Source organism: Nematolebias whitei, chromosome 20 (assembly GCF_014905685.2).
Source record: "Nematolebias whitei isolate Nwh7 chromosome 20, NemWhi1, whole genome shotgun sequence".
In the NCBI taxonomy this organism is placed as follows: Eukaryota; Metazoa; Chordata; class Actinopteri; order Cyprinodontiformes; family Rivulidae; genus Nematolebias; species Nematolebias whitei.
This window is the reverse complement of record NC_056517.1, coordinates 29,844,119-29,871,773: the sequence shown is the minus strand read 5'-3', so window position 1 is coordinate 29,871,773 and position 27,655 is coordinate 29,844,119. Positions and strand designations below refer to the sequence as shown.

The 27,655-nt window shown below is 41.0% G+C and overlaps 1 protein-coding gene across 1 annotated transcript; it reads right to left on the bottom strand.

Annotated features, from left to right (window-relative positions):
* Positions 1 to 410: 410 nt before the first annotated feature.
* pan3 (poly(A) specific ribonuclease subunit PAN3) lies at positions 411 to 26,904 on the bottom strand. The gene is made up of 18 exons (XM_037693853.1): positions 26,304 to 26,904; positions 19,676 to 19,797; positions 18,197 to 18,269; positions 18,030 to 18,100; positions 17,738 to 17,882; positions 17,388 to 17,605; positions 15,584 to 15,688; positions 15,421 to 15,478; positions 14,690 to 14,851; positions 13,840 to 13,956; positions 11,960 to 12,061; positions 10,522 to 10,687; positions 10,173 to 10,260; positions 9,895 to 10,034; positions 8,216 to 8,345; positions 1,937 to 2,001; positions 1,703 to 1,841; positions 411 to 1,301 (listed from the first exon to the last, which is right to left on the bottom strand). Exons 1-18 carry the CDS (start codon positions 26,623 to 26,625, stop codon positions 1,161 to 1,163), a joined length of 2,364 nt encoding a protein of 787 aa, XP_037549781.1. The 5' UTR covers positions 26,626 to 26,904; the 3' UTR covers positions 411 to 1,160.
* Positions 26,905 to 27,655: the final 751 nt, after the last annotated feature.

Here is a 27,655-nt window from a genome sequence, read left to right as displayed (position 1 = left end):
CGGAAAAACTCGACCGGCCCCTCCCGTGTCCCGTCGTGCATTTCTGCACAAAGTTGAGCGAAGAGAAAAAGCAGCTGGTAAAAAGTCACAAAGTTTCACTTTTTCTCTGACAGGAAGTGAAGTTTGGGATGACAGGATGAAAAGAGGAAAAGAAAAAGAGGGTGGGGGGGGGGGGGGCGGCAATGAAGGACATATTACAAAGAGGCAGCTGAGGCTCCACAAGTGCTGACCTGAAACCTTTTGAGCAGCTGATGTCACAAGTGTCCATTAACCAAACGGTGGTCGCTGCATAAGAAACAGAGAAGACAACGGTTCCTCAGTACAAACAGAACCCCCCCACCCCCCCTCCACAGAACCTGGTCCCGAGTCCAAGCCTACCCACTCACAAAATATGAGCCTTAATCTCCTGCACAAAACGTCAAAAATCCTTTTGTCTTCCAGTTTTAAAAACCCTTCCACCCACCCCCAGTGGTTTGTCCTTTCACGAAGGGGACCAACAAACGAGGCAGAGGTGGGCCGGCCCGATTTGTGAAACAGGCGCCGGCCCACCGCACCACAGGTCCCGTCTCCGAGTGCGTAAGAATGAAAAGGGTGTGATCTCCAACCGGCAGAGAAACCTGGTCAACAGAAAGCTGGATTTTCTTTTCTTTAAGTTGGCGTTTCTGCCTGCGCGCGCACGTGTGTGTGTGAGACTTCAGCTCTCTGTGCACCCTGTAGGCCACTCACACAATTTCATAAAAGTAAAGAAATTGGACAGAAAAATTAAAACCTTAGTGCATCCTCCTCAGAAAAACAAACCCCAGCTGTAGAAATAAACAATAAAATCAAGGAAAACAGTTCAAAACCTCGTCGTCTCTCCTTTTGTTCCCCAAATTTAGAAAAAAAAACAAAACAGTTGTTTATCACAGCTTCTTTAACTGTCTCTCTCTTTTTCTTTTTGTTTTGCATTTTCAGCTGCAGGGTTTAGAAAAACAAAGAAAAATACACTTTAGAAAAGCCTTCCTGGTGGACAGGGGTCAGTGTATGTGACTGAGGTCCACAAAGCCCTGCCTTGCTGCCTTTTTGCTGTGTGCTGATGTCATACGTGAGCCTGCTCCTCCGCTGTAGTGCAATTGCGTGCTCCAGGTGCGGACAGTCCCACCCTGGGCCCAAGAAGGGCGCTACAGAGAGCCGGCGGCAGCAGCCTGCAGCTCCTGGAAGGTGCTGTCGAAGCAGCGCTTCAGGTCCGAGTAGGTAACAACCAGGACGCTTTTCTCGTCCCGAGAAACCAGGCTGATCTTCTCAGGAACGCCCGCGTCCAGCTGAGTAAACAAACAACGGATTGAATCATGAGCTACTGCAAGAAATCGTAAGGAAATGAAGCACTTTTGTCAAAAAGTGGTCACGTTCTGAGATAGTCACCAAAAAGCTGAGGTCTTTGACCGTATAAACTTTTGTACGGTCACAGGGTTCATTCGTCTGATTGTGACATATTTGTCAAGTACAAGAAGTAACACTTAAAAGGGCCTCGGTACAATGAGGAACAAAATAGGTGAAAAAAAAAAAAAAGCGTGAAATTAAGTTAGTCATTACAGAAGTTCATATTTCTGAGTTTAAATTCAAAACAACATGGAGAAGATTCTTCATCTCTGAGGACACCAGTTAAGCTTCCACACATCTATCATTTACTGCATGCTGTTGGTTTCTCAAAGACTTGACTGACTTTGTTGAGGCAGGAAACAATGTGGCTGAGGTCGATCCAGGGCGCCCCCGCTTCCGACACCTGGTGGAACAGGTGATCCCGGAAAAGCTTCAGCAGGTAGCGGTCGCCCGTCTCCGACCACGCCGGGTCCTTTTGAAACCTGATTTTGACAAAACAAAGAGAGCGGAGTGGCAACAGAAACACAAAACCACCTCACAAAAGACTCCGACCTTGAACGGGAGCCGCATGACTCACTCTGGACGCTCGTTGATGGTGCCCAGCTTGGCGAGCAGGCGGAAGAGACGACCATTTTGTACCTCCTGCAAAAACAAAAACAACTGTGTCACTGTACGGTCAGTCATAAACATCTTTATCTGATCAAATATCAAAAAAAGAGAATTTTACACGCCATATACTGGAAGAAATTATACTGGAGTTGCACCATTGCAAACTCAAAATGCAAAACAACAGCTGTGGCAAGCAATAATGTGATGCAACAAAAACATTTTAAAAAGTGATTATTTGTTCAAACAAGGCGTCAAAGCAAAGGACACTTCCTCTGAACCCCGACAGCTTCACTCAGAAATGATCAAGATAAATCAAGACGTTCTTAATGTAAAGAAAAGCTGATGTGATCTAGTTTATACTGGTTATACAGCGGAGCATGGAACACTGTGAATTTTTATGTTTTTTTATTCTTATTTTCTTCCATAAGTCAAAAATCATCTTGCAGCACGAATCCCAAAGAACTTTGGTATGATATGGCGCCAACTACGACTTCAGGCTCAAAGAAATACTCTTGAAACTTTTGAAAGTTCCAAGGTCAATCACCATGAAACTCAACAAATTAAATCTAGATAGCATGTTGACTACAGGTTGTCAGAAAATATGTCATTATTTTACAAAATGCACAAGTTGCCATATTTTTCAGACTATAAGGCACACTTAAAATCATTTAATATTCTCAAAAATCAACAGTGTGCCTTATGTACAGTGCCTTGCGAAAGTATTTGGCCTCCTTGAACTCTTCAACCTTTTGCCACATTTCAGGCTTCAAACATAAAGATGTAAAATTTTATTTTTTTATGAAGAATCGACAACAAGTGGGACACAATCGAGAAGTGGAATGAAATTTATTGGACGTGTCAAACTTTTTTAACAAATAAAAAACTGAAAAGTGTGGCGTGCAATATTATTCGGCCCCCTTGCGTTAATACTTTGTAGCGCTGCCTTTTGCTGCAGTTCCAGCTGAAGTCTCTTGGGGTTTGTCTCTATCAGTTTTGCACATGGAGACACTGAAATTCTGCCAATTCTTCTTTGCAAAACAGCTCGAGCTCAGTGAGGTTGGATGGAGAGCGTTTGTGAACAGCAGTCTTCAGCTCTTTCCACAGATTCTCGATTGGATTCAGGTCTGGACTTTGACTTGGCCATTCCAACACCTGGATACGTTTATTTGTGAACCATTCCATTGTAGATGTGGCTTTATGTTTTAGATCATTGTCTTGTTGGAAGATAAATCTCCGTCTCAGTCTCAGGTCTCTTGCAGACTCAAACAGGTTTTCTTCCAGACTGGTCCTGTATTTGGCCCCATCCATCTTCCCATCAATTCTGACCATCTTCCCTGTTCCTGCTGATGAAAAGCAGGCCCAAACCATGATGCTGCCACCACCATGTTTGACAGTGAGGATAGTGTTCAGGGTGATGAGCTGTGTTGCTTTTACGCCAAACATATCGTTTTGCATTGTGGCCAAGCAGTTGGATTTTGGTTTCATGTGACCAGAGCACCTTCTTCCACATGTTTGGTGTCTCCCAGGTGCTTGTAACAAACTTTAAACAACACTTTTTATGGATATCTTTGAGAAATGGCTTTCTTCTCGCCACTCTTCCATAAAGGCCAGATTTGTGCAGTGTACGACTGATTGTTGTCCTATGGACAGACTCTCCCACCTCAGCTGTAGATCTCTGCAGTTCATCCAGAGTGATCATGGGCCTCTTGGCTGCATCTCTGATCAGTCTTCTCCTTGTTCCAGATGAAAGTTTAGAGGGACGGTCGGGTCTTGGTAGATTTGCAGTGGTCTGATACTCCTTCCATTTCAATATGATTGCTTGCACAGAGCTCCTTGGGATGTTTAAAGCTTGGAAAATCTTTTTGTATCCAAATCCGGCTTTAAACTTCTCCACAACAGTATCTCGGACCTGCCTGGTGTGTTCCTTGGTCTTCATGATGCTCTCTGCGCTTTGAACAGAACCCTGAGACTATCACAGAGCAGGTGCATTTATACAGAGACTTGATTACACACAGGTGGATTCTATTTATCTTCATTAGTCATTTGGACAACATTGGATCATTCATAGATCCTCACTGAACTTCTGGAGTGAGTTTGCTGCACTGAAAGTAAAGGGGCCCAATAATATTGCACGCCCCCCTTTTCTGTTTTTTATTTGTTAAAAATGTTTGACACATCAAATAAATTTCATTCCACTTCACGATTGTGTCCCACTTGTTGTTGATTCTTCACAAAAAATTCAAATTTTATATCTTTATGTTTGAAGCCTGAAATGTGGCAAAAGGTTGAAAAGTTCAAGGGGGGCGAATACTTTCACAAGGCACTGTATTAATTCTGGTTGTGCTTACTGACCTCGAACCCATTTTATGTGGTTACACAGCTCACAAAAAAAAAAAAAAAAAAAAAAAAAAAGCAGGAAGTGTTCCTGTGGTGGTTTTGTTTTGTTTAATGTGCCTTATAACCGAAAAATATGGTATGTCTATATTTTAAACAATAATGGCTGATAGGACGAATGTCTTATTTGTTAGGAGCTAATTTTGAGCTAGTGGACAAATTCTGATAAACCCTGAGCCGTAAGGGGCGCTATAAATCCCCCCAAAAAAAGGTTTTGCGCAAAAATGCCTAAATGAATCCTTATGAAATTTGGTACAGAGATTCAGGATATTACCTTGAGGTCAGAGCTAAAAAGTAATAAAGCTCAAGTGGAAGATTTGCTAAATCTGCTTCTGAGATCTTCTCCGAGGTTAACAGTTAAGTCGTCATGAAACTTGTGTTAAAGCTAGATACCGAGCTGAATATTGGTGGAAAGCTTCCAGGGACTAACGCAGCAGGTCATGGCTCACCTTGGTCTCTGCAGATATAAATTACTCCTGCCTCGCTTTTCTCTTCCTCCTCTCTGCCTGTCTCACCCTGTCAAACGCTTTCTGCACTGTTGAGCAAAGTGAAAATCATCATCATCAACCAGTCCTGCTTCGCTTCTTCGAATAGAAACGTAGGACTTGTCAGAGTGGTTTTAAACTTCCACCCATCTCCTTAAATAGATGCCTCAAAACAATCTACTCATCATGTCAAATACTTTCTCTTTAACTTAATTAAATGGACACATCTTCTTTTCATTCAATAATTAGTCATCATTTAAAAGACTTATTTGTTCACCACGGTCACATTTAAAAGAAGTGTCATGATGTCATTTGGATACAGTCCTGTTAAAGAAACCGCCACTAGGGAGCACAAGCCAGTGTACCTCTGGTGCTGCTGGTCCCAAGCCTGGTATGGGTCGTGTCAGGAAGAGCATCCGACTTAAAACACTTCTGCCAAAACTATAATGCGAGTTCATCAAAGCGAAACCATACTGGATCGGTCGAGGACCGGGTTAACAACGACCGCCACCGGTGCTGTTGATAAACAGGGTGCTGGCGGAAATTGTGCAGCTGTTAGTCAAAGGCTACGAGGAGGGAAACGTGACAGGAGACAGAGGAAGAAGAGCAGCGTCAAGAATGTAAGACTGAGGGTGGCAACTCTAAATGTGGGAACAACGACGGGCAAAGGTAGAGAGCTGGCTGACATGATGCAGAGAAGGAAGGTAGACGTTTTATGTGTCCAAGAGACCAAGTGGAAGGGCAGCAAAGCTCGCAGCATTGGAGCAGGGTTCAAACTGTTTTACCAGTGTGGATTGAACATTAACTGCCCGTTGAACTTGTTGTCTTTTTTATTTAAAACTAATATTTTTAAGCAGTTATAAGTAAGGTGGCTGATTTTCCCCCTGAGGAACATGAATAGTCAGAAAGTTAAAGGGTTAAAACAGTCTTTTTCAAATGTTCACGTTTGATGTCGATCAGATTTCACGATCCTGTCTGTAGTTACAGAAAACAAAGTCAAGTTTTTGAGCTGCACGCATTCAGCTTTTGCAACTCTACCACCATCGCCACTGTTGGAGTTCATCTAAATGAGAATTCATGACTAAAATCAGTTCAATAGTAAGAAACTTTATTTCCTCTTAAATTACCCTTTATTTTTATTATATTTTAGAATACTTGATAGAAGTCCTTTTTTAAGGAATGTAATATTTATATATTTTTGGGTGTGTAACGTGCTGTGTGCTGTCATCATTGTATGTTCCCATATGACAAAGTTAGTTCTCTGCATTTAACCCATGGAGAAATGCAAAGCTGTCCCGCCATCACAGACACCTGCTGACTGTTTGTTCTTTGTGCACATTTCTAATGATGCTGCTGTTACAACCATTTTAACTGGGTATTTGTATTAACTAAGACAAGCTTAGCATCTTATAGAAACAACATTTGAATAATTTGCAGACAGATGTAAAAAAACAACAAAAAAAAAAAAAAAAAAACCTGCCACTGCACACTTCTTGTGTAGGTGTATTACAGCAAAGGATGAAAAAAAGAAGTTGATGCATGACAGATAAGAAAATGCTGGTGCCGTGTCTGTCATTTCACACATTCACACTAGAACTTGAGAAAACTAAATTTAAGACCAGTCTACAGGTCCTATAATATACAGGTGCCGGTCATAAAATTAGAATATCATGAAAAAGTTCATTTATTTCAGTAATTCAATTCAAGAAGTGAATCTTGTATATTACATCCACATATACACAGACTGATAAATTTCAAATGTTTATTTTTTTTATGTTGATGATTATAACTGACAATTAATGAAAACCCCAAATTCAGTATCTCAGAAAATTTGAATATTACTTAAGACCAATTTTTAAAAAAAAGGATTTTTAGAAATGTTGGCCAACTGAAAAGTATGAACATGAAAAGTATGAGCATGTACAGGACTCAATACTTAGTTGTTGCTCCTTTTGCCTGGATTACTGCAGCAATGCGGCGTGACATGGAGTTGATCAGTCTGAGCACTGCTCAGGTGTTACGAGAGCCCAGGTTGCTCTGATTGTGGCCTTCAGCTCTTCTGAATTGTTCGGTCTGATGTATCACATCTTCCTCTTCACAATACATCATATTTTCTATGGGGTTAAGGTCAGGTGAGTTTGCTGGCCAATTAAGAACAGGGATACCATGGTCCTCAAACCAGGTACTGGTAGCTTTGGCACTGTGTGCAGGTACCAAACTGTGTTGGAAAATGAAATCTGCATCTCCATAAAGTTGGTCAGCAGCAGGAAGCATGAAGTCTCTAAAACTTCCTGGTAGACGGCTGCGTTGACCTTGGACCTTAGAAAACACAGTGGACCAACACCAGCAGATGACATGGTACCCCAAACCATCATGACTGTGGAAACTTGACACTGGAACTCAAGCAACGTGGATTCTGTTCCTCTCTTCCTCCAGACTCTGGAGCCTTGATTTCCAAAGGAAATGCAACATTTACTTTCAGAGAACATAATTTTGGACCACTTAGCAGCAGTCCCCAGGCGAGACGCTTCTGATGCTGTCTCTTGTTCAAAAGTTGCTTGACACAAGGAATGCGACTGCTGAACCCCTTGTCTTGCATATGTCTGTGCATGGTGGTTCTTAAAGCACTGACTCCAGCTGCAGTCCACTCTTTGTGAATATCCCCCACATTTTGGAATGGGTTTTGTCTCACCATCCTCTCCAGGGTGTGGTTATCCCTATTCCTTATACACTTTTTTTCTACCACATCGTTTCCTTCCCTTCACCTTTCTATTAATGTGCTTGGACACAGAGCTGTGAACAGCCAGCCTCTTTAGCAATGACCTTTTGTGTCTTGCCCTCCTTGAGCAAGGTGTCAGTGGTCGTATTTTGGACAACTGTCAAGTCAGCAGTCTTCCCCATGAATGTGTAGCCTACAGAACTAGACTGAGAGATCATTTAAAGACCTTTGCAGGTGTTTTGAGTTAATTAGCTATTTAGACTGTGGAACTATGTATCGTCAATATTGAACCTTTTCACAATATTCTAATTTTCTGAGATACTGAGTTTGGGGTTTTCATTAGTTGTCGGTTATAATCATCAATATTAAAAGAAATACACATTTTAAAAATATATCAGTCTGTGTGTACTGAATTAATATAGCATACGTTTCACTTTTTGAATGGAATTACTGAAAAAAAATCCTTTTTCATAATATTCTAATTTTATGACCAGCACCTGTACTGTAAAACATCCTGTGTAACTTCTCTTCGATAAAGGAGATCACTTTTGTGCAGCATCCCAGAATACCTCATTTAAATGAACAGTGTGGGTAAACACATGCCTGCTGCAAGCACACTGTGCAACACAAACTGTATCCTTCAAATTACCTTGGCAAGGTCTTCCTCAATGACATCATTCCTCATCTGCGATGCGTCCAGCTGTGTATAGAAGCGGGCTCCGATCATGGGCATGATGTCATTGACACTGCGTAGGCGAGACTGGTCAGTCAGCAGATACCTGCATTAATGCAAAAATTAAAAACAGCCAAAGGCGCTGAACAAACGTTCTATTGTCATTATTAGTTGTGGCAATCCGCTCTTTACTGGACATTCAACTTTTAATATTATGATATTGGGTGATTGTTATTAGTCTTCAAAAGATTTAAGGTCTGAGGTCTGACTAAAGACTTTTGCACAGTGCTTTATACAATATATTTAACTGACAAGTTTCAAGCTCAGTATGAGGTTCATTATAAGAAGTTAAGACACGAGAATTAAAATCCTCTCAATGTCATATTTAAACAAACAAAAAGCTAATTATCAAATTTTGGTTTCAGCTCACACAAATAATGGTACTTATCACTAATCCTCAACAGTAAAACAGCATCAACTGTCTGCTGCTCTTCTACTGATATACACTCAAACTTATGTTGTTTTTTTTGTTACGGCAGATTTCAAAACTGTTTAAACGTTTTCGGTGTTATTCAATTTAGGATCTAGTGTGGGCTAGTTAAAACTTCCTCCTTCTTTCAAAAATTTAGGAAGACTCAAAACATTCTACATCTCAGGTACATTCAGTGTTTCAAGCATCGAGACAGCCTCCCAGGAAGACATAACCTTCCCGTTTTACCTTCATTTCTTCACCTACAAACAGTTTTTTCTAGGGATGCATGATATTAACGGCATGGTATCGGTCGATATTAGCGATAAAGTTAAATATTGGACATCGGCCATTCCATCAAAATAACTCACCGATATAAAAGGCGCTGTTTTTGTATAACCCAGTGACAAGGATGCCTGCAGCGCCAGCACAACGTTATGACGTCACGTGCGCTGTTGAGTTCAGATTTGTGAAAATTTTAAAATTTGCACTGTTTGAGTAAATCTAAGTTGAAGTGTTGCATCATTTTCAGCTCCTTTTTGGCATCTACATTTGGTAGCGGGCCAAACTGACCAAGACCATGCAGAATAATGTAGTATTTTAATTCCACAGCAGAGAAAGCTATGTAGTCTTTGTAAGTAGGTCTAGGAAACAAACTATCGGTTTTGGTATCGGCCAAACAAGTTTTAACATATTGGCATATCGGCCAAAAATCCAATATTGTGCAGCCCTAGTTTTTTCATTAAACTTTACAAACCAGGTCTGCTTTAGAGTCCATAATCCTGCAACAGCAGTGGTTTACAAAAATAAGCTTTAACTTCTCTATTTAAAACAGTTATCTTCTTGGTTGTCCAATAGGAGCTTCATTGAGTTCAGTATGTATACGACACAAGCTGAACCTATGAAATGCAAAAAAAAATAAAAAACTCAACCACTTTTTGTGCAATACTATCTTAAGTCATAATAGTTGGATTAAATGAGCACTAAAAATTACTTTTGAAATCTACCTTAAATTGAAATTATGACGTGACGTTTAATATCCATAAAATACAATCAATGTGTTTTTAACTTCACTACTTCAAAAACACTTTATTTCCTGTTTTGTTTTTAATCCACGCTCAATCTATAGAGGTGGTTTGTTTACATTTACTTCTGAAAATGTCTAATTTCCATCCGCCCCTCTTACAGAATCAGGTTCTTGAGGTCTGAGGAGTAGTTTATAGACACCAGCTCCATGGCCTTCTGCAGGTTCTCCCTTTGAATTCCAGCGAGTGAATTACACGCCAAAGCCAGCACAACCTTGCCCAGCGACACTAGATCTGCTTGCTGAGTGAAAAAAACAACACACATATCCACAGTTTGATAAGTTCCAACTAAACTTTAACCAGAGATGATCCAGCTGTGAGGCACTGACGTTATTCTAAATGAAGTACTTTTGCATGCAAAGTATATTTTTCTAAGTACCTGGTACTGTGGCATGAGGGCAAGATGATTGGTTTGACTGTTGTCAAACGTTAAGACATCGAACACGCCGACACAGTTTAATCGTAGCCTTTAGAGATAAGAGATCAGATGCATCATTAGCTTGTATGCGTGCGTGCTTAAAGGTGTCGCATCATGCGGTTGTGAAAAAAGGAAGCCTGGACTGAGAATACGCTTCTTGTTTTGGCACATTTTACAGGAAGTCCTATCTACAAAAAATTTAACAATTTTCTCTGCAAAGCAATTTAAGGTTACGAGTAGTATTTAATGAGGAACAGACCCAAACATACAGAATGGTATTTTTTTTCTGCTCAGGTATTTGTGTCTGTACCTGGTCTTGCCGGTGATGAGAATCTTGCTGGGGTCCATGACCCGGCACGCCAAACCGGCAGTGTGGATGGTGCGCAGGGCCGAGCTGAGCTGCACGATGTAGGCCCAGATCAGAGACTCCGGCAGCAGACCTGCATGCTGCCGCGGCGGCGGAGGTTCGTGTTGACCTTAAAGAAAAAAACACTTTATCACCCAAAAACACAGCCTCAACCTCCAACTGCCATGAGCTTCCTCTAATCTTCAAAACAAGCTGCCTCTTACAGACAATGTCACCGAGAAGAATCCTATTTAGTCCGTTTAGGTTGAACTTTATGAGGTCATCTGATGAAGATTTCATTTACATTTATTACAATTATTGTGTACGACGTGCGTTTAACTATGAACAAGATGCACGTGACAAAAAGCAGCGCCCTGTTACAAAAAACTGTTCATCATTTGTGATTTTTTTTTTATCACCTCGCTTACCAGCAACACTTTCAGGCAGCAGAGTGATGGGGTGTGTGCTGCACTATAAATAAGTTTTGCCCTGACCGTAACAGAAGTAATTGCTTGTTTCAACAAACAATTTTAGCTACTTCAGTTGCAGTCCAGAAGTAGCCAGAAGTGTTTCCCAAAAGCCATTTCAGAAAACATTAAAAACCACCTCGTGCTTTACAATTTTTCTCTTGTGCGTTTGTTCCTCTTACGACTCGTACATTAAAGTTTCTTATTAGTCTTTGCTTCAGAGAAGGCCTCGGTGGTTTTGCTTCCCCCGTCTGTCGTTCCTGTAGGCAGGCAGCACCTGGCCTAGGATCAGTTTCAGCCACAGTTTCCTCCATATGCCCAAGTTTCTTTCACAGAGACAAATGTCAAACCTAAACTCCAAACACTCACTTTAGACCAGGGCTATTCAACTGGCGGCCCGGGGGCCAAATCAGGCCCACTGGTGAGCTCAGTTTGGCCCACCAATGGGTTCATTTTTAAATAAAACTAGATTTTAAACTGTAAAACAAACTTAATTAATGACATCTGCTGGATTTCAAGCCCGAGCTCTTGGATTTCAGTAACTGTGGCCTCCTGAGCACTTGAGTTGAATAGCCCTGCTTTAAACCCTCAAACTGAAGAAGTCTTTTGGATAAAAGACAAAACATTTCAAGAAGAAGAATACGTCCAGAGGACCAGACTTAACGTTGTTACCTGGATCATTGAGCGTGCATCAAGTTAGACCCTTGACGCTTGTGATTCACCGCAAGTTTATTTACTAAACCTGACATAAGTGTCTGACACGAACTCTATCTCACAACACTAACATGAAAGAGAAATTCCAAAAAAATACATGTTCATGACCTCACCAGCAAAACAAGTCAAAGTCTGAATGTGTGAAGTGGCGGGTGTTGTATGGGGTCTGAGGTGATGCTGGTTCTATTTCAGAGAGGAGGAGGAAGGGAAGACGAACTCACCCCACTTCCTTTTGGTAAAGTACGAGTCTGCTGCTGGGTCATTAAAATGTCTGCTGAACATTGTTTCTGCACCTGAATGGAAGTCATAAGAGAAGACCAACGCTGGGGAGGAAAAAGAAAACAATTAGAATCAAAAGAAAACTTTATGATTTATTTTAAATTTCACCACAAAATAAGTAGTAAGGTCAAGTTTACCCCATCTTATACAAACCAGATTCCAAAAAAGTTGGGACACTAAACAAATTGTGAATAAAAACTGAATGCAATGACGTGGAGGTGCCAACATCTAATATTTTATTCAGAATAGAACACAAATCACAGATCAAAAGTTTAAACTGAGAGAATGTATCATTTTAAGGGAAAAATCTGTTGTTTCCAAATTTCATGGCGTCAACAAATCCCAAAAAAGTTGGGACAAGTCCTTTTTTACCACTGTGTGGCATCCCCCCTTCTTCTTACAACACTCAACAGACGTCTGGGGACAGAGGAGACCAGTTTCTCAAGTTTAGAAATAGGAATGCTCTCCCATTCATGTCTAATACAGGTCTCTAACTGTTCAATCGTCTTGGGCCTTCTTTGTCGCACCTTCCTCTTTATGATGCGCCAAATGTTCTCTATAGGTGAAAGATCTGGACTGCAGGCTGGCCATTTCAGTACCCGGATCCTTCTCCTACGTAGCCATGATGTTGTGATTGCTGCAGAATGTGGTCTGGCATTATCGTGTTGAAAAATGCAGAGTCTTCCCTGAAAGAGATGACGTCTAGATGGGAGCATATGTTGTTCTAGAACCTGAACATAGTTCTCTCCATTAATGGTGCCTTTCCAGACATGCAAGCTGCCCATGCCACAAGCGCTCATGCAACCCCATACCATCAGTGATGCAGGCTTCTGAACGGAGCGTTGATAACAACTTGGGCTATCCTTGTCCTCTCTGGTCCGGATGACATGGCGTCCCAGTGTTCCATAAAGAACTTCAAATCGTGACTCAACTGACCACAGAACAGTCTTCCATTTTGCCACACTCCATTTTAAATGACCCCTGGCCCAGTGCAAACGTCTGAGCTTGTGGAACTTGCTTAGAAATGGCTTCCTCTTTGCACTGTAGAGTTTCAGCTGGCAACGGCAGATGGCACGGTGGATTGTCTTCCCTGACAATGCTTTCTGGAAGTATTCCTGAGCCCATTCTGTTATTTCCTTGACAGTGGCATTCCTGTTTGAGGTGCAGTGACGTTTAAGGGCCCGGAGATCACGAGCATCCAGTAGAGTTTTACGGCCTTGACCCTTACACACAGCGATTGTTCCAGATTCTCTGAATCTTTTGATGATGTTATGCATGCTTGATGATGATAACTTAAAAGTCTTTGCTATTTTACGCTGGGTAACACCATTCTGGTATTGCTGCACTATTTTTCTGCGCAACAATGGTGGAATTGGTGATCCTCTTACCATCTTGGCTTCTGAGAGACACTGACACTCTGAGAAGCTCTTTTTATACCCAATCATGTTGTCAATTGACCTAATTAGTGTTAATTGGTCTTCCAGCTGTTCGTTATATGCTCAATTTCCTTTTTCCAGCCACTTATTGCTACTTGTCCCAACTTTTTTGGGATTTGTTGACACTGTGAAATTTATAATCAACATATTTTTCCTTTAAAATGTTACATTTTATTTTTTATTACGAATAAAATATTGACATTTGCCATCTCCACATCATTGCATTCCGTTTTTATTCACAATTTGTTTAGTGTCCCAACTTTTTTGGAATCCGGTTCGTACACTCAACTATAAAGCTTTGAAGCCAAACAAGAGAATTATGCCTTAATTTAATATGAAACCCGTTCACAGAGAAAAGTCAATGTGCAGAGGCAGCCCACACTCACAGTGGTCTCCAAAGGCCTTAGTGGTGAAGACCTCCCTAAGCGTTACCGCATTTGAGTGCTGAATCTTCTTCCACATGTCCACCAGCATCATGCACTTTGTGTTTACAAGGCGAAATCCTAAAAGCATAAATCAAACGTGAGCACCTAAACACAACTTATCAAAATTTTATGATTTAAACAAAATATAACGGATCGTTTTGGTCAGCCCTTTTCAGCTTCTTTCATAAATCCACTGTGCGCATCAATACATCAGTCCCTCCAGGATGTTGCAAACTTTCTGTGTGATTGTTGTGGCCCAGAATGACTGATTCTGCAGGAACTTTTTTATAGAAGTTCTGATTAAAGTTGTGATGTTTTGAAGCTTTAAAAAAAAAAAATTAGATCCAAGTGTTTTATGTAACCTTTTCATGACCTGAACTATCACTCTGACAGGCTGTAACTGAAGATGGCATCCAGCCCAGCTGACTGAAAACAAATACACTCAGCCATTGTTAATAATGCTTTGCAGTAGAAACGTGACCATTTATGCCTGTGCTGTTGCACGAGCTGCAAAAACAGTTTACCACCACGTTCATGTAATACTTCAGGAAATTGACTTGAGCAGATATCAGCCGTAATATTTATTGACAAATGTGATTTTCTGACACTGGACAAGTTTGCACCTTGAACAGGATGTGAAACAATTCCAGAAAAGTTCTGGTGATTGGCCAAATTTGCAGGTCTGAGCAAAATATGCAAGGGTTGGTTGAATTTGTTAATAGTTGCAATTGCAGCTTCCTGTAGGGCTGATATGCGAATAAATGTATCGGCAAAGCAGCTTTATTTGTATGTGCTGAATGCATGTTATTACCGTGTATCCTCCTCAGGCAGTAGGGCAGGTCATCCTTGCTGTTGACCGCCTTGTAGCAGGAGGTGATGTAGCTGAAGTTGCTGGTCTTCTGCATGCGGTTGGGTGGAGGAAGAGGTTCAAGAGGGAACAGGCTGTGGTAGCTGTCCACCTCAGATGGTACATCTGTCAAAAAACAATTTGAAAAACACATTTCACATAACTTGCATAACACATGCATCTAGTTTAAAACTCTTTTCATTCATTTAATCAAGACCAACAATAAATACCTACTTCTTAATTAGTTTTTACTTGCACTATAATCCTGGTAATAAACAACTAATTTAATAATTGCAACCAAATAAGAAAAAAATAATGCATGTAACAAAAATGACTCACAAAGCCCATAAAAATCACCCCTCTTAAATATAATTTACATTTACAGCAGAAATGTGTTCATGACTCATGTTCATGTTTGTGCTGACGTTCAATGTTTTATGTTATGAGTGCTTAGTGTATATTTAGTTGATGTTTTTCTTAGTTCATATCTTAGATGTTATTACTGTTTTTCTTATACATTTTATTGTTGGATGTAACTGGGACCCCGTGTACATAATTTCGCTCCACCACATGTACCACATGAGGTGCGAATGACAATAAAGAAACTCTGACTCTGACTCTGAAATGTCTTTGCAGTTTTGTTCTGCTGCACACAAACAGGTAAAATAGTACATTTTGTACTACCAAATGTTTACCTGGGTTCTCTGCGTGGTCAATTTGGGCCATGGTTATCAGATGTCTGTTAATTAACTCCTGAAGGAGAACATTAGGAAATAATATTAGATATTCCCTTTATAAAGGAGGACAACATTTAGAAAGACAATACAATACAAACAGAAGGGAGCAACTGAGAAATACCTGTCGGAGCTCGTCAGCCATAAAAAAGGACGGGGCATTGGCTTTTGGCTGCATGTAAGCCACATGAGGAGCAGTGGGGGGGTACAGGTGAAAGGTAGGAAACACCTGCAATAAAACAAAAACAAAAAAATCATACTGTAGCTTCCTATTTACATAGAAATTAAAATGTTGGCAGTCAAAAATAAATGTGTTTTTTCTATTTAAAATGGTAAAAGTGATGCAAATATGAGGAAAGAAAACTATTGCTTAAACACTCAATCAAGTGTTATGCAGTTAACATAAATATTAACTAGAAGTTCCTGGGAAAATGTTGTGTGAATGCTTATTACTCAAGAACTTGCAGAAAAACAGCTAAAATTATCTAAAATATATATAAACATGCTGAATTGTAGCTGAAATGAAAGAACAAGCCTTAATTAGCAGAAGAAAGCAAAAAAGAACACATTAGCCGAAGTAGGTTTAAATAAGCAGAACTTAGCATAAAAATTAAGAAATTAGTTTAAAAAAGGTCAGATTAGCAAGCAATAACTTAAAAGTAGCTGAAAAGGCAGAAAGAAGCACTTCAAGAAGGAAGTGGAAATAGCTGAAATGAGCTAAAACAATGTGGAATTAGCTGAAAAGGCTAAAATTAGCATACAAACAGCTAAATGGTAGCTGAAATAGCAGAAAAGCTGAAACTAGCAAAAAAGCTGAAATTACCATAAAAAATTAATTAGGTTGAAAGTAGCAGAAATTACCATGAAAAACTTGAATTTATCTGAAAACAGCTGAAATTATCTAAAAATGCTTTAAAAAAAAAGGTAGAAAAAGCTTAAATTAGCAGAAGAAACCAGAAAGAACATGTTTGCCCAATAAGTCTGAAGGAAGCATAAATGAGCACTAAAGTGGAAATTATCTGAAAAAAGCTAAAATTAGCAAAAAATAAATAAATAAATAAATAAATAAATAGCTGAAAAGCAGCTAAAAGTTCAGAAAGAAGTTGAAATTACCAGAAGGAAGTGGGGAAAGTACATTTTTTGCTGAACTAGGCTGGAAAAATTTTAAATGAGTGCAAAAAATGTGGACTAAGTTGAAAAAGCTAAAATAATAAAACAGCTATATAGTGGCTTAAATAGCAGAAAAAGCTGAAACCTGCAGAAATAAGCTGAAATTAGCATAACAAGCTGAAATTAGCAGCAAGAAGTTAGAAGAAGCACAAAAATGTTCTAGTTAGCAGAAAGAATCTAAAAGAAGCACAAAACAGATGAAAAAAACCCAGCTTAAATTAATTTAAAGTAGCCGAAAAAAAATTTAAATTTGCACAAGGAAGCTGAAAGAAGCTGAACCAGAACAAAATGTGAAAGAAGCAGTAAAAAGTTGTAAACCAAGCTAAAGATTTGAAGGATGTAAAATGAGCTCAATTCATTTTCTATTAGAAATAAAATGGCAGAAAAGGCTAAATATTTCTAAAAGCTAAAGTTGCACCAATACCAAAAGTCATGGCAGGATTGTCCTGAAACAGCTGAACATTTTGATTAACGATTTGATGAAATAGCTTCAAAACTGCAGGAAGAAGATCGCGCCAAAAAACGAACAGAAGAAAAATGGATGACAATAGTGTGAATGTTTCATAAACATTTATACAATAACCACACTGCAACACTTAGCTGCCTCAAAATAACTTGATGTATGAATCTCAGTGCTCCTGTGCTCCAGACAGAATCTTATAAACGTACAGATTTATAATCATCTTAAGATCTCAACTCTGCTTATTTGTTTGATAATTAAAAAAAGGAATATCAGCGTTACTAACTTCCCTACGTACCATCCCAGCCATTGGAACTGGGGTGTTGTCGGTATAGAAGTAGGTTGTTCCTCCAACAGTCTCTTTCTGGATAATGTGTCCGCCCTGGTCCGACGCTGTGGTGGGCACCATGTAGTTGGCAGGGTTTGGAGTGTGGCTGCGCCGACGAGGGGCAGGGGAGGTGTGAGGTGTAATTTTTGGAGAGTGAAGAGGGGATGATCCAGCAGAAAGTGACATGCCTACACACAGAGATAAATGTGAAATATATATATATTTAAGCATTCAGTATTACCTATTAATTATGAAAATGGCAGCGTAAGGAAGAAAGTGTTAAGTTTTGTTCACTTTACAGAATTAAATCAAACCCTCACCTGGAGCCAGAGCAGCAGCTGTGGAGCTCCCGAGGCCAGGATGAGCAAAGAGAGGAGAGGGGAAGGACTGGACAGCAGACTGCGTCATGGCGGCCATTCGAGGAGCTCCCTTGGGGATAAACTCGCTTGCTGTCGGGTTTGGAGCCTGATGACAACGTAGAAAAATGACAAGGAATCAACAGCTCTTCTCAGATACAAAGAGGGAAGTGAGGATTAAGTTTACGTTTCAACAGCCAGCTCGTACAAAATCAAAGTAATAAACATTAGAAAGAACATTGTTGAATCTGCTCACCTTTCTTCTTTGAGAAATGCTAAGAGCACCAAAATCGCTGAACAGTGAAGCTGTCGGGGAGTTCACTGGATCTGAGAAGGATTGAGAGTGAAGGGTTGAAAAAGGATAACTCAACAATCAGGGATGTGTGTTTTCTGCAACACCAAGATCGCACGAGTGTGTCTTACCATGAGCGCTGTGGCTGAAGTTCTTGGCACCATCATTGAGAAGACTGGGAGAGCTGCTGCTGGTGGTCATTCGCTAAAAACAGCAGCATTGAGATGATAAATGTCAAAAAAAGACCACATTTATGCGCTATCATGAACTCAATCACACATGGTAAAAAAAATGGAAAAAAAATCGAGTTTTAAAGCCGAGTTTCACTCAGCAACCACTTTAATAAGAATATCTGAACACAACATGTAGTTCTTTATTCCCCTCCTAAAATCCATGTTTACCTATACTCTGGCTTTACAAGTCATGCTTAAAACAACTTCCGATGAAAGTAACACATTTTACAACTAGTCATGGTTTACTTAACAAAAACTAACAAATAATAGATACAGCGTGTGAAAAACTAAGTCAACCCCATGAGTCAGTAGCTCATTATAGTAGCAATATCTTTTTGCAATTGTCTTTGGTACAAAGTTTTTTATTTTCTTTACATTGTGGCAAACAAATTTTAGCCCAATCTTCTTTAGAAAGTTGCATCAGTTCATTGAGGTTTGTGGTATTTGTGCAGTTCTCAAGTTCCCACAAAAGTATTGCAATTGAGTTGAGGGCTGGACTTTGACCTGGTCATTACAGCACATTATTCATCATTTTCCCCAGCAACTTCTATTGTAGAAGTGCTGGTGTACTTAGATATTTTTCTTTTTGTCAGACAAAAACAGCAAGACTCGGGTCTTGTTGCTGCAAACAAGCTCAAATCATTAGCCCTCCACCACCGTGCTGATCAGTTGAAAGTGTTTGTGCAGATATGCTGTTTGGTTTTCACCAAGATTGGTTAAACAAACCAAACTTGATCAGTTTTTAAATTTGAAAGGGGGCACATGTCTTCCTGCAGGGGAACTTTGCAGGAAACTCGCTCCAGAAAAGATCAGCAACCGCCCTGAATGTTTTCAAATTGTGAGGTATTTTTCAGATTGTAGAATAAAACTTTGGTTTGATTAGAAATGTTCTTACAACCTTTCTCACATTTATGGATAGAAACAAGCGCTTCTCTAAAATCATTGTTGATGTGTTTTCACTTGGGCAATGTGGTAACACAAACCTGAAAGGTCCAGCCCAATAAAGAGTCAAAGCTTCTGCTTTTAAAAAGAACATCACACTTAACACTTACTGATGCACAGCTAATTAAGTTGACATCCGAAGCTTGGAGCCAAAAAGATATTCTTGTTTAATTTGACTAAATCCTTAGTTTGCCTTTCACATATTTTACATACAACAATCTAATAACCTAAGATTCAAACAACCTGATAAAATATTAAACTTTCTTCACACAGATCTATTAACCATGCTAAGAAGTATACAATAGTTAAATCTTGCAGATATAATACAAAACAAACAAAAAAAGATGCATGCGATAAAACATTTTGGTGGAATTTTTAAATGAATTACTTTGGCAGGCTGTAGTTTTGCTGATAACATATATGCATTGCTTGTACCTGCATCATTGAATATTTTGACTCTGCTGGGCTTCCGAACCCATTGACCCCAATAAAGCTGCTGCTGAAGTAAGAGTTGGTAAGATTGGCATCGCTCAGGCTTGGACCCTCCATTCCTGGGACTGTGGAAGACAAAAGGTAGGAAGAGTTAGTACTGCCACACTGATTGGACAAAACAATGGACCCTTGCATTTGCTCCCAAAAAGTACAAATAAACTGAGTGAAAGTCAAATGAGACAAACCAACTTGTGCTTATTAGTTCTCATCAAAAACACAATTACAATTATTTATTTTTGAAATCTCTTACTCTTGTTCCCAGCATAAAGTATTGGAGATGTGGTTAGGGGACTGATTTTGGAAGGAATATTTTTTGTGGCTGAAACTTTTGTCTGTAAAGAATTAGGAGGTGCACATCCTAAAAGCTTGGTTTGCTATAAAAACTTTCCTTTCTTTATATTTAGCTTCCAAGTGGCTAAACTTTATAATCTTTGAAGTGGTCTTGATGAATAGTATATTTTCGGAGTTTCTGAAGGTCTCTTTGTCTTATTGACTGGACATGTTGGCTGGCCGCTCATATCATCACAGTTCCGGTGGCCCACATCTTTAACCTGTCCATAAGCCAAAACTCCATTACAGACACCTGGAAAACAGCCTTTGTTCTACCTTTGCTGAAGGGAGGTGACCCCACCTCACTGAACAACTATCGACCAATCACTGAACTCTGCATTTTAGCCAAGGTTCTAGAAAAACTGATAAAACTCTCAAATCAAAAAGTATTTGGACTCATTTAACATCTTACCTCTCCATTAATCTGGTTTCAGGAAACAACACAGCACAACGACTGCTTCACTGAAGGCTTTTAATGACGTTGTCGAAGCATTGGATGCTAAGGATTATTGTGCTGCACTTTTCTTAGACTTGTCTAAACTTTTGACACTGTGGATCATAACATCTTGTGTCATAAGCTCTCAGAAATTGGCTTTTCAGCTTACATCACTTGTTGCTTCATGAACTATCTCTAAGACCGGAGGCAATGCGTTCAACATAATGGTACTTCTTCTAGTTATTTAATGGTCAACAATGGTGTACCACAAGGCTCAGTCTTAGGACCCACCCTCTTTAGAATCTACTAATGTACAAATGCACAAAAATGTAAGGATGCATAAGGGATGCTCTGACCTACATTTTTGTGCTGGTGATGATACTGTTGTTTATTGTCGAGCTAATGCAATTGCTGGTTTTCCAGCTTTTGACATCATCCAGTCAGATTTGTTCTGTCTCAAACTTGTCCTAAACGCCGACAAAACCAAAAGGATGCTGTTTTCAAACAGGAAGTCTGTCCTAGCAGTTCTTCCTTTGATTTTACCCTTGAATGGTGCCCCTATTGAGTTTGTCGATTCCTACAAATATTTGGGTATCTTGGTCGATTTGTATCTCTCTTAAGCTCCACGTGGAAAACTTGGTAAGCAAAATGAAAGTTAAATTGGGTTTCTTTTTCAGAAATTGATCCTGTCCAACTCTGAATGCTAGGAAACGCCTTGTAACTGCGACTTTCCTCCCATTTATTTTCATTCAACCTTTATTTATACAGGTTAATCCCACTGAGCCTTGGGGACTCATTTACAAGAGAGACCCAGTTTTAACAAAGAGTGGTGACAACATTGAACAACAAAGACAACAGACAATCATAAAGAATGTGTACAAATTGAGAATAGCAAGTGAAAATAAAATGGTATTTAAAAGAAAATGTAACAAGAAAAAAAGCTAGGTTGTAAGGCGATGTAGAAAACTAAACACAGGAACATGTCTGCATTGGTTTTTCCCAGGAACTTAACAGATGTTTAAAGCCACTTAGAGAAGTCAAGATTGAGAGCTTCAGATCTTTTGTCAAGATATTCCAGGAAACAGGAGCAGAGTAGGAGAAGGCCCTTTTGCCCAGTACAGTCTGCACTGAGGGAACACTGCATGTAATTATGTCCTGAGAGCGCACGCTGTAGCTGCACTTACGCAGTGACATGTAAGAGATGTATGAAGGCAGCAGACCGAGAGGTGATTTAAAGATGAAAATGTACCAGTGAAGTTAATGATGTCCAGTTAACCAGTGAACACAAGGTGCAGTGGTGGGTACGGTAGTTACAGCCAGTTATGAATCTTAGTGCACCATGATAGGCAGAATCTAACATCTGCAGGGTGCATGTAGGGGTGTTCATGTAAATAATGTCACCGTAGTCAATGGAGGGAAGGAAAGTCACAGTTACAAGGTGTTTCCTAGCATTCAGAGTTAGACAGGATCAATTTCTGAAAAAGAAACCCAGTTTAACTTTCAGTTTCCTTACCAAGTTTTTCACATGGAGCTTAAAAGAGATGTGAATCGACCAAGATACCTAAATATTTGTAGGAATCGACAAACTCGATAGAGGCACCATTCAAGGATAAAATCAGAGGAAGAACTGCTAAGACTGATTTCCTGTTTGAAAAAAAACATCCAGTGTTTCCCCTACCATTATACAGGCGGAGTGCCCCACCCCTTCTACAGGACTGAGCACCCTGCCTACCAAACTGAACTTGCCCCTCCCACCCCCACCCAGCACTGACATATCACTAAGCTTGCGGCGCAAAATACAGGCTCTCTAGCTAAAAAGCCAAAGGCAGCACTCACATTGCCTCTTCCCTCATGTTGAACTCCCCCCGCCCCGCTCAAAAACTGTTAGTACAAGCTGCGCTCAGACATGTCTCTGTTCCCCCCCCCCCCCCCACCCCCATCAGCAAAATTCATGGATGAGATGAGCACCCCGCCATGGCAAGCTAACTAGGAGACACACAGACATCCCTTTGGTTTTGTCGGCGTTTAGGACAAGTTTGAGACGGAACAAATTTGACTGGATGATGTCAAAAGCTGGAAAACCTTAGCAACTGTTTTAGCTTGACAACTGTAGCAACAGCACAGAAATGTAAGGAGGCATCAGGGATGCTCTGACCTACATTACCTACGTAGATTGTAAAGAGGATGGGTCTTAAGACTGAGCCTTGTGGTACACTATTGTTGACTGTTAAATGCCTAGAGGAAGTACCATTATGTTAAACACATTGTCTCCGATCTAAAAGAGAGTTAGAGAAATCAACCAATGGTGTGCTCTGAGAAACCAATTTCTGAGAGCTTATGACACAAGATGTCATAGTCCACAGTATTGAAAGCTTTAGACGGGTCTAAGAAAAGTGCAACACAATAATCCTTAGCATCCAATGCTTCAACAATGTCATTAAAAACCTTCAGCGAAGCAGTCGTTGTGCCGTGTTGTTCCCTGAAACCAGATTGATGGAGAGGTAAGATGTTAAATGAGTCCAAATACTTTCTGATTTGACAGTTTCAGTTTTTCTAGAACCTTGGCTAAAATGCAGAGTTTAGAGAGCGGTCAATAATCAACAAAAGGAGGATGCATCTCTCGGGTCTTTGCTGGATTTTCTCTATTTCTTCAAGACACAACCTTCAAATATAGTTAATATGCTGTAGATCTATATCAAGTCAAACACTTGTTTTGTCCTCCATGTGTAGTGGGGCAGCTGTGGCTGAGGTTTTTTTTTATTTTTATTATTATTATTTTTATTATTTAACCAGATAAAAACTCATTGAGATCAAGACGTCTTTCACCTGATCAAGAAAAGGAAGCAGCTAAGGTCATAAAAACAACAAGTTACACAGAATAGAACTTAGAAATATATAAAAACATGATCTAAAGCACTGATTAGTCTTTGTATAGATATAGTAGAGTGCTGTGTGGATGGATAAATGAGGGCAGATTGTAGTATAAAGTGCTATGAGTATCTTGATAAGATAGAAAGGTGCTACATAAGTACAGCCCATTTACCATTTGCTGCATGCTGCATGACGAGTCTCTCGAAGCACTTCATGATGATAGGAGTGAGTGCTACGGGACAATGGTCATTGAAGCATGACACCGATGCATTCTTTGGCACAGGAATGATGGTGGTCATCTTGAAGCATGTTGGAACGACAGCGCTGCTCAAGAAAATGTTAAAGATATCTGTGAGAACACCTGCCAGCTGGTCTGCACATTCTCTGAGTACTCTGCCAGGAATGTTGTCTGGTCCAGTAGCTTCCCATGGGTTGACTCTGCGTAGAGTTTTCCTCACATCCGCTGTTATCAGATGAAGCATCTGATCGTCACGTGGGCGGGTGGTCTTCCTCACCACTGTGTTGTTCTGCGCCTCGAACAGAGCGTAGAAGTCGTTCAGCGCATCTGGGAGGGAGGCATCACTGTTAAAGACAGGTGGTATAGTCCTGTAGTTGGTGATGGCCTGGATGCCCTGCCACATGTGCCATGTGTCATTGCTGTTCTGGAAGTGGCTGTGGATTTTCTGGCCGTGTGCGCGCTTTGCTTCTCGGATTCCCCGGGACAGCGTGTTCCTCGCTGTTCTCAGGACTGACTGGTCACCTGCTTTGAAAGCGGAGTTTCGGGCCCTCAGCAGTGCATGCACCTTTGGAGTCATCCACGGCTTCTGGTTGGCTCTGATAGTGATGGTTCTAGTGGTGGTGACGTCATCAATGCATTTGCTGATGTAGCAAGTCACTGAAGTCGTGTACTCCTCTAGATCGGTGCATTCGCCATATGTTGCAGCCTCCCTAAACATGTCCCAGTCAGTGCACTCAAAACAATCCTGAAGAGCAGAGATGGATCCTTCTGGCCAGGTTGTCACCTGTTTCAGTTCAGGTTTGGTGTGCCTGACAAGCGCTCTGTAAGCTGGAAGCAGCATTACAGAGATGTGGTCCGAGCCTCCGAGGTCGGGGCAGGGCTCTGCCCGGTACGCACCGAAAACATTCGTGTAAACATCCAGCGTGTTCGCTCCTCTTGTATCAAAGTCCACATGTTTGTAGAAATTAGGGAGAACAGACTTGAGATCTGCATGATTAAAATCCCCAGCGATTATAAAGACTCCGTCTGGATGAACGTTCTGCAGTTTGCTGATGGCTCTGTACAGTTCACTCAATGCTTCCTTCGTGTCTGCGCTGGGCAGAAGATACACCGCCACTATGAACACGATGGTGAATTCCCGTGGTAGATAAAAAGGTCTGCATCTAACAACAGCAAACTCCACCATCGGAGAACAGTCCGCTGCAACAAGCACAGAGTCCTTGCACCATTCAGTGTTAATGTAAACACAAACTCCTCCTTGTGATTTGCTGGACTGAGCTGGATTGGAGCTATCAGCCCGATGTGATGCTAGCCCGTCCAGTTGAATAGCACTGTCTGGAATGTTGTCGCTAAGCCATGTTTCAGTAAAAACTAAAACACAACAGTCCCTGTACTCACGTCGGGCAGTTCGCTGGAGTCTAATACAGTCCAGTTTGTTCTCCAGAGAGCATGCATTCCAGAGGAATATTGATGGTATTGCCGGCCGGCTTGGGTTAGCCTTTAGCCTAACATGGACCCCAGCTCGCTTCCCACGCTTGTGCTTCCTGGAACACCGCTTGCGGTGCGTCCTCTCCCGGGCTCCTGCTTCAGGAAACACCGAGGGCTCCAGGTCTGGTTCACGAAGTAAGCAGAGTTCCCGCAGCGTTCGCAGCAGATTATCTTGAAGGTTGGTTTCTGGCTGTTTCCTTAACTGTAGCAGTGTATGGCGGTTGTAAACTACAGTAGTTGAGGCTCCCATTGTTTATGAGTGAGGTGGTCTCGAACACGTGTACAAACGTAACGATAAAAATACAAAAAAAGTACCGTTTTTCGACCCCAGGGCACCCGCTGCGTGTTGACGCGCCGCAGGTCCACGCTCAATAAAGGAAATAATTCTGACATACATTAAATAAAATAAGATGATTTTAAGCCGCTGGTACGATACTTCGACATTTCCCATGTGGCAACACTGATGGCGAAAACAAGCGCCTTTTTAAAAGCACTTCCTACCAAGGGGGTACATTTTGCGCCACAACACCGGAGCAAACCACAGTGTACCATCTAACAAAAGTTTTTTTTTAAACTAACAGTTACTTTTTTAGGCTTTGAATCTAAAGAATTATATAAAGTTTTACACATTATGTGTTGCACCTCAGTGCTCGTTACTTGCCGTTTGTTTATCCTAAGAAAAAAAACGAGACCAGAAATCAAAAACAATGCCCAGCGTACCGTTAGCATTGATATGCTAATGATAGCAAACATTAAGCAGCCAACACCAGTACACTTGATATAAAAAACATTTAACTGCATAATAACTAACCCCACAATTAGTAACATTTATTACAGCTCTCTGGCTGTACAAACGAGCATACTAAAGTTATTTAAAGCTATTAAAAACGCTCATTTAGTTTAGTGGATGTTAGCTATACAGCTGTCATACCAACACAACACCAACAGGCCTCCATGTGAGCTGCAAAAACATGGCTCATGTTGTAAGTTGACAAACTGAGGACTAAACTATTAATAAGCAAACCAAAATATGCAGTGTATGCTAACTGCACGTCGGAGGGTAAGTATCTGGAGGTTTAAAGTTAATCACGGAGTTTAGCGCTGAAGAGGCCTTTGTGAAGCCTCGGGCTAAATTTGGACACTACACCGTTAGGCCATGAGGAAACGCGAGTTAGCCGACCCGTCTGAGGCCTTGCTTGAGTACTCACTGGTTAGTAGCTGCCCCTCCAGAGATGTGCCCGCGGGCCCCAGTGTTTCGTTCTTCTTGGACACACCGGTCCCTCCACCGCCGGGGCAAGCCGTCACCGCCGTACCACCGAGGGAGTACCCTGCTGCGGGTAACGGGACTGGACTGCCGCCGCCGCCGTGCAGCGAGAGGCTTCCCATGGACGGATCTTCGTGCAGGAACTGGCATTCATCTCCGTAAAAGCAGGTTTTGTCTTTCGCGTAGTACCGGCAAAACTTCACCTTGACACAGGGTATCCCGGCACCCCCGAGCGGAGCAGCTGAAGGTGGGAGTCCACTGTTCATGGCACCGCCGCTGCCGCTGCTTCTGCCGGAAGACACTCGAACATAGAGACGCGCACACAGCTAGGTGCTAAGCCAGCTACTTTACAAACTGTTTTTCCCCTTTATCTGTATCACTCCAGCACACGGAGAACATTAGCACCCTCCAGCACTCGCATTATAAGTCTAAGGTGCATTTTGGTTCAAGAAAATAAGGCTGCATGCGTGAAATCCTGGTGGTTGTTGTCGCTAACCCATGCAGCTGCCTTCCTTACAGAGTAGCCTGTTGTTGTTTTTCTGCTCGCAGCCAGGCTGCTGAGTAGAGAGCCGCTAACATGGATCTACTGTGACTGCTGCAAAATTCACCTGCTGCAAACTCAAAACCAAGGGTCAGCATTGAGAGGAAATAAAACGAGAACTAAAAATACCCAGATAGTTGAAAAGTCAATAATTTAATTTAAAAATGAAAGGACTAGCATTCATTGAAGGGATGCATATCACCCGCCGAATTTCAAGCCAGAGTTTTATACTAACATCATCTTATGTTGGGGAAAGAGGCTTGAAGCTGTTTGAAACCTTGAAAGTAACATTTTAAAATAATGTGAGATGTCACAGAGTTGGGAATGACTCTCAGCTGCTACTACTAGAGCTCAGCTCACCCCAGTAAAAGATCTGAGTCCTCCTACTGATTCACAAGTCCAATCATCTGGCAGACAGCCGCTAACTCTGCGCATTAGGGATTCACCGAAAAATAAAATAAAATAAACATCTGATTCCCCCAAAATGCTGCTGACTCACATGAGTCAAGTTGCTAACCTGGGTAATAAATAAATAAACACTGGAAATGCTGTGGACTCGGGTGACTCGAGTTGCTAATCTGGGTTAGAGACTCACTAAAAATGCTGCTGACTCGTGAGTCGAGTCGCTGATTCGAGTTAAAGACTCACTAGATATGCTGTTGACTCATGTGAGTCGAGTCGCTGATTCGAGTTAAAGAGTCATTAGAAATGTTGCTGACTCAGGTGAGTCGAGTTGATGATATGGGTAAAAAAAA

Coding starts and splice junctions, on each gene's coding strand:
- pan3 (XM_037693853.1), bottom strand. CDS start 26,625: ATGAACAGTGGACTCCCACCTTCAGCTGCTCCGCTCGGGGGTGCCGGG. Junction 18,101..18,196: donor CTTCAGCCACAGCGCTCATG/GTAAGACACACT, acceptor AATCCTTCTCAG/ATCCAGTGAACTCCCCGACA. Junction 10,688..11,959: donor CTTTACCAAAAGGAAGTGGG/GTGAGTTCGTCT, acceptor TTTTTCTTTAAG/GTCAACACGAACCTCCGCCG.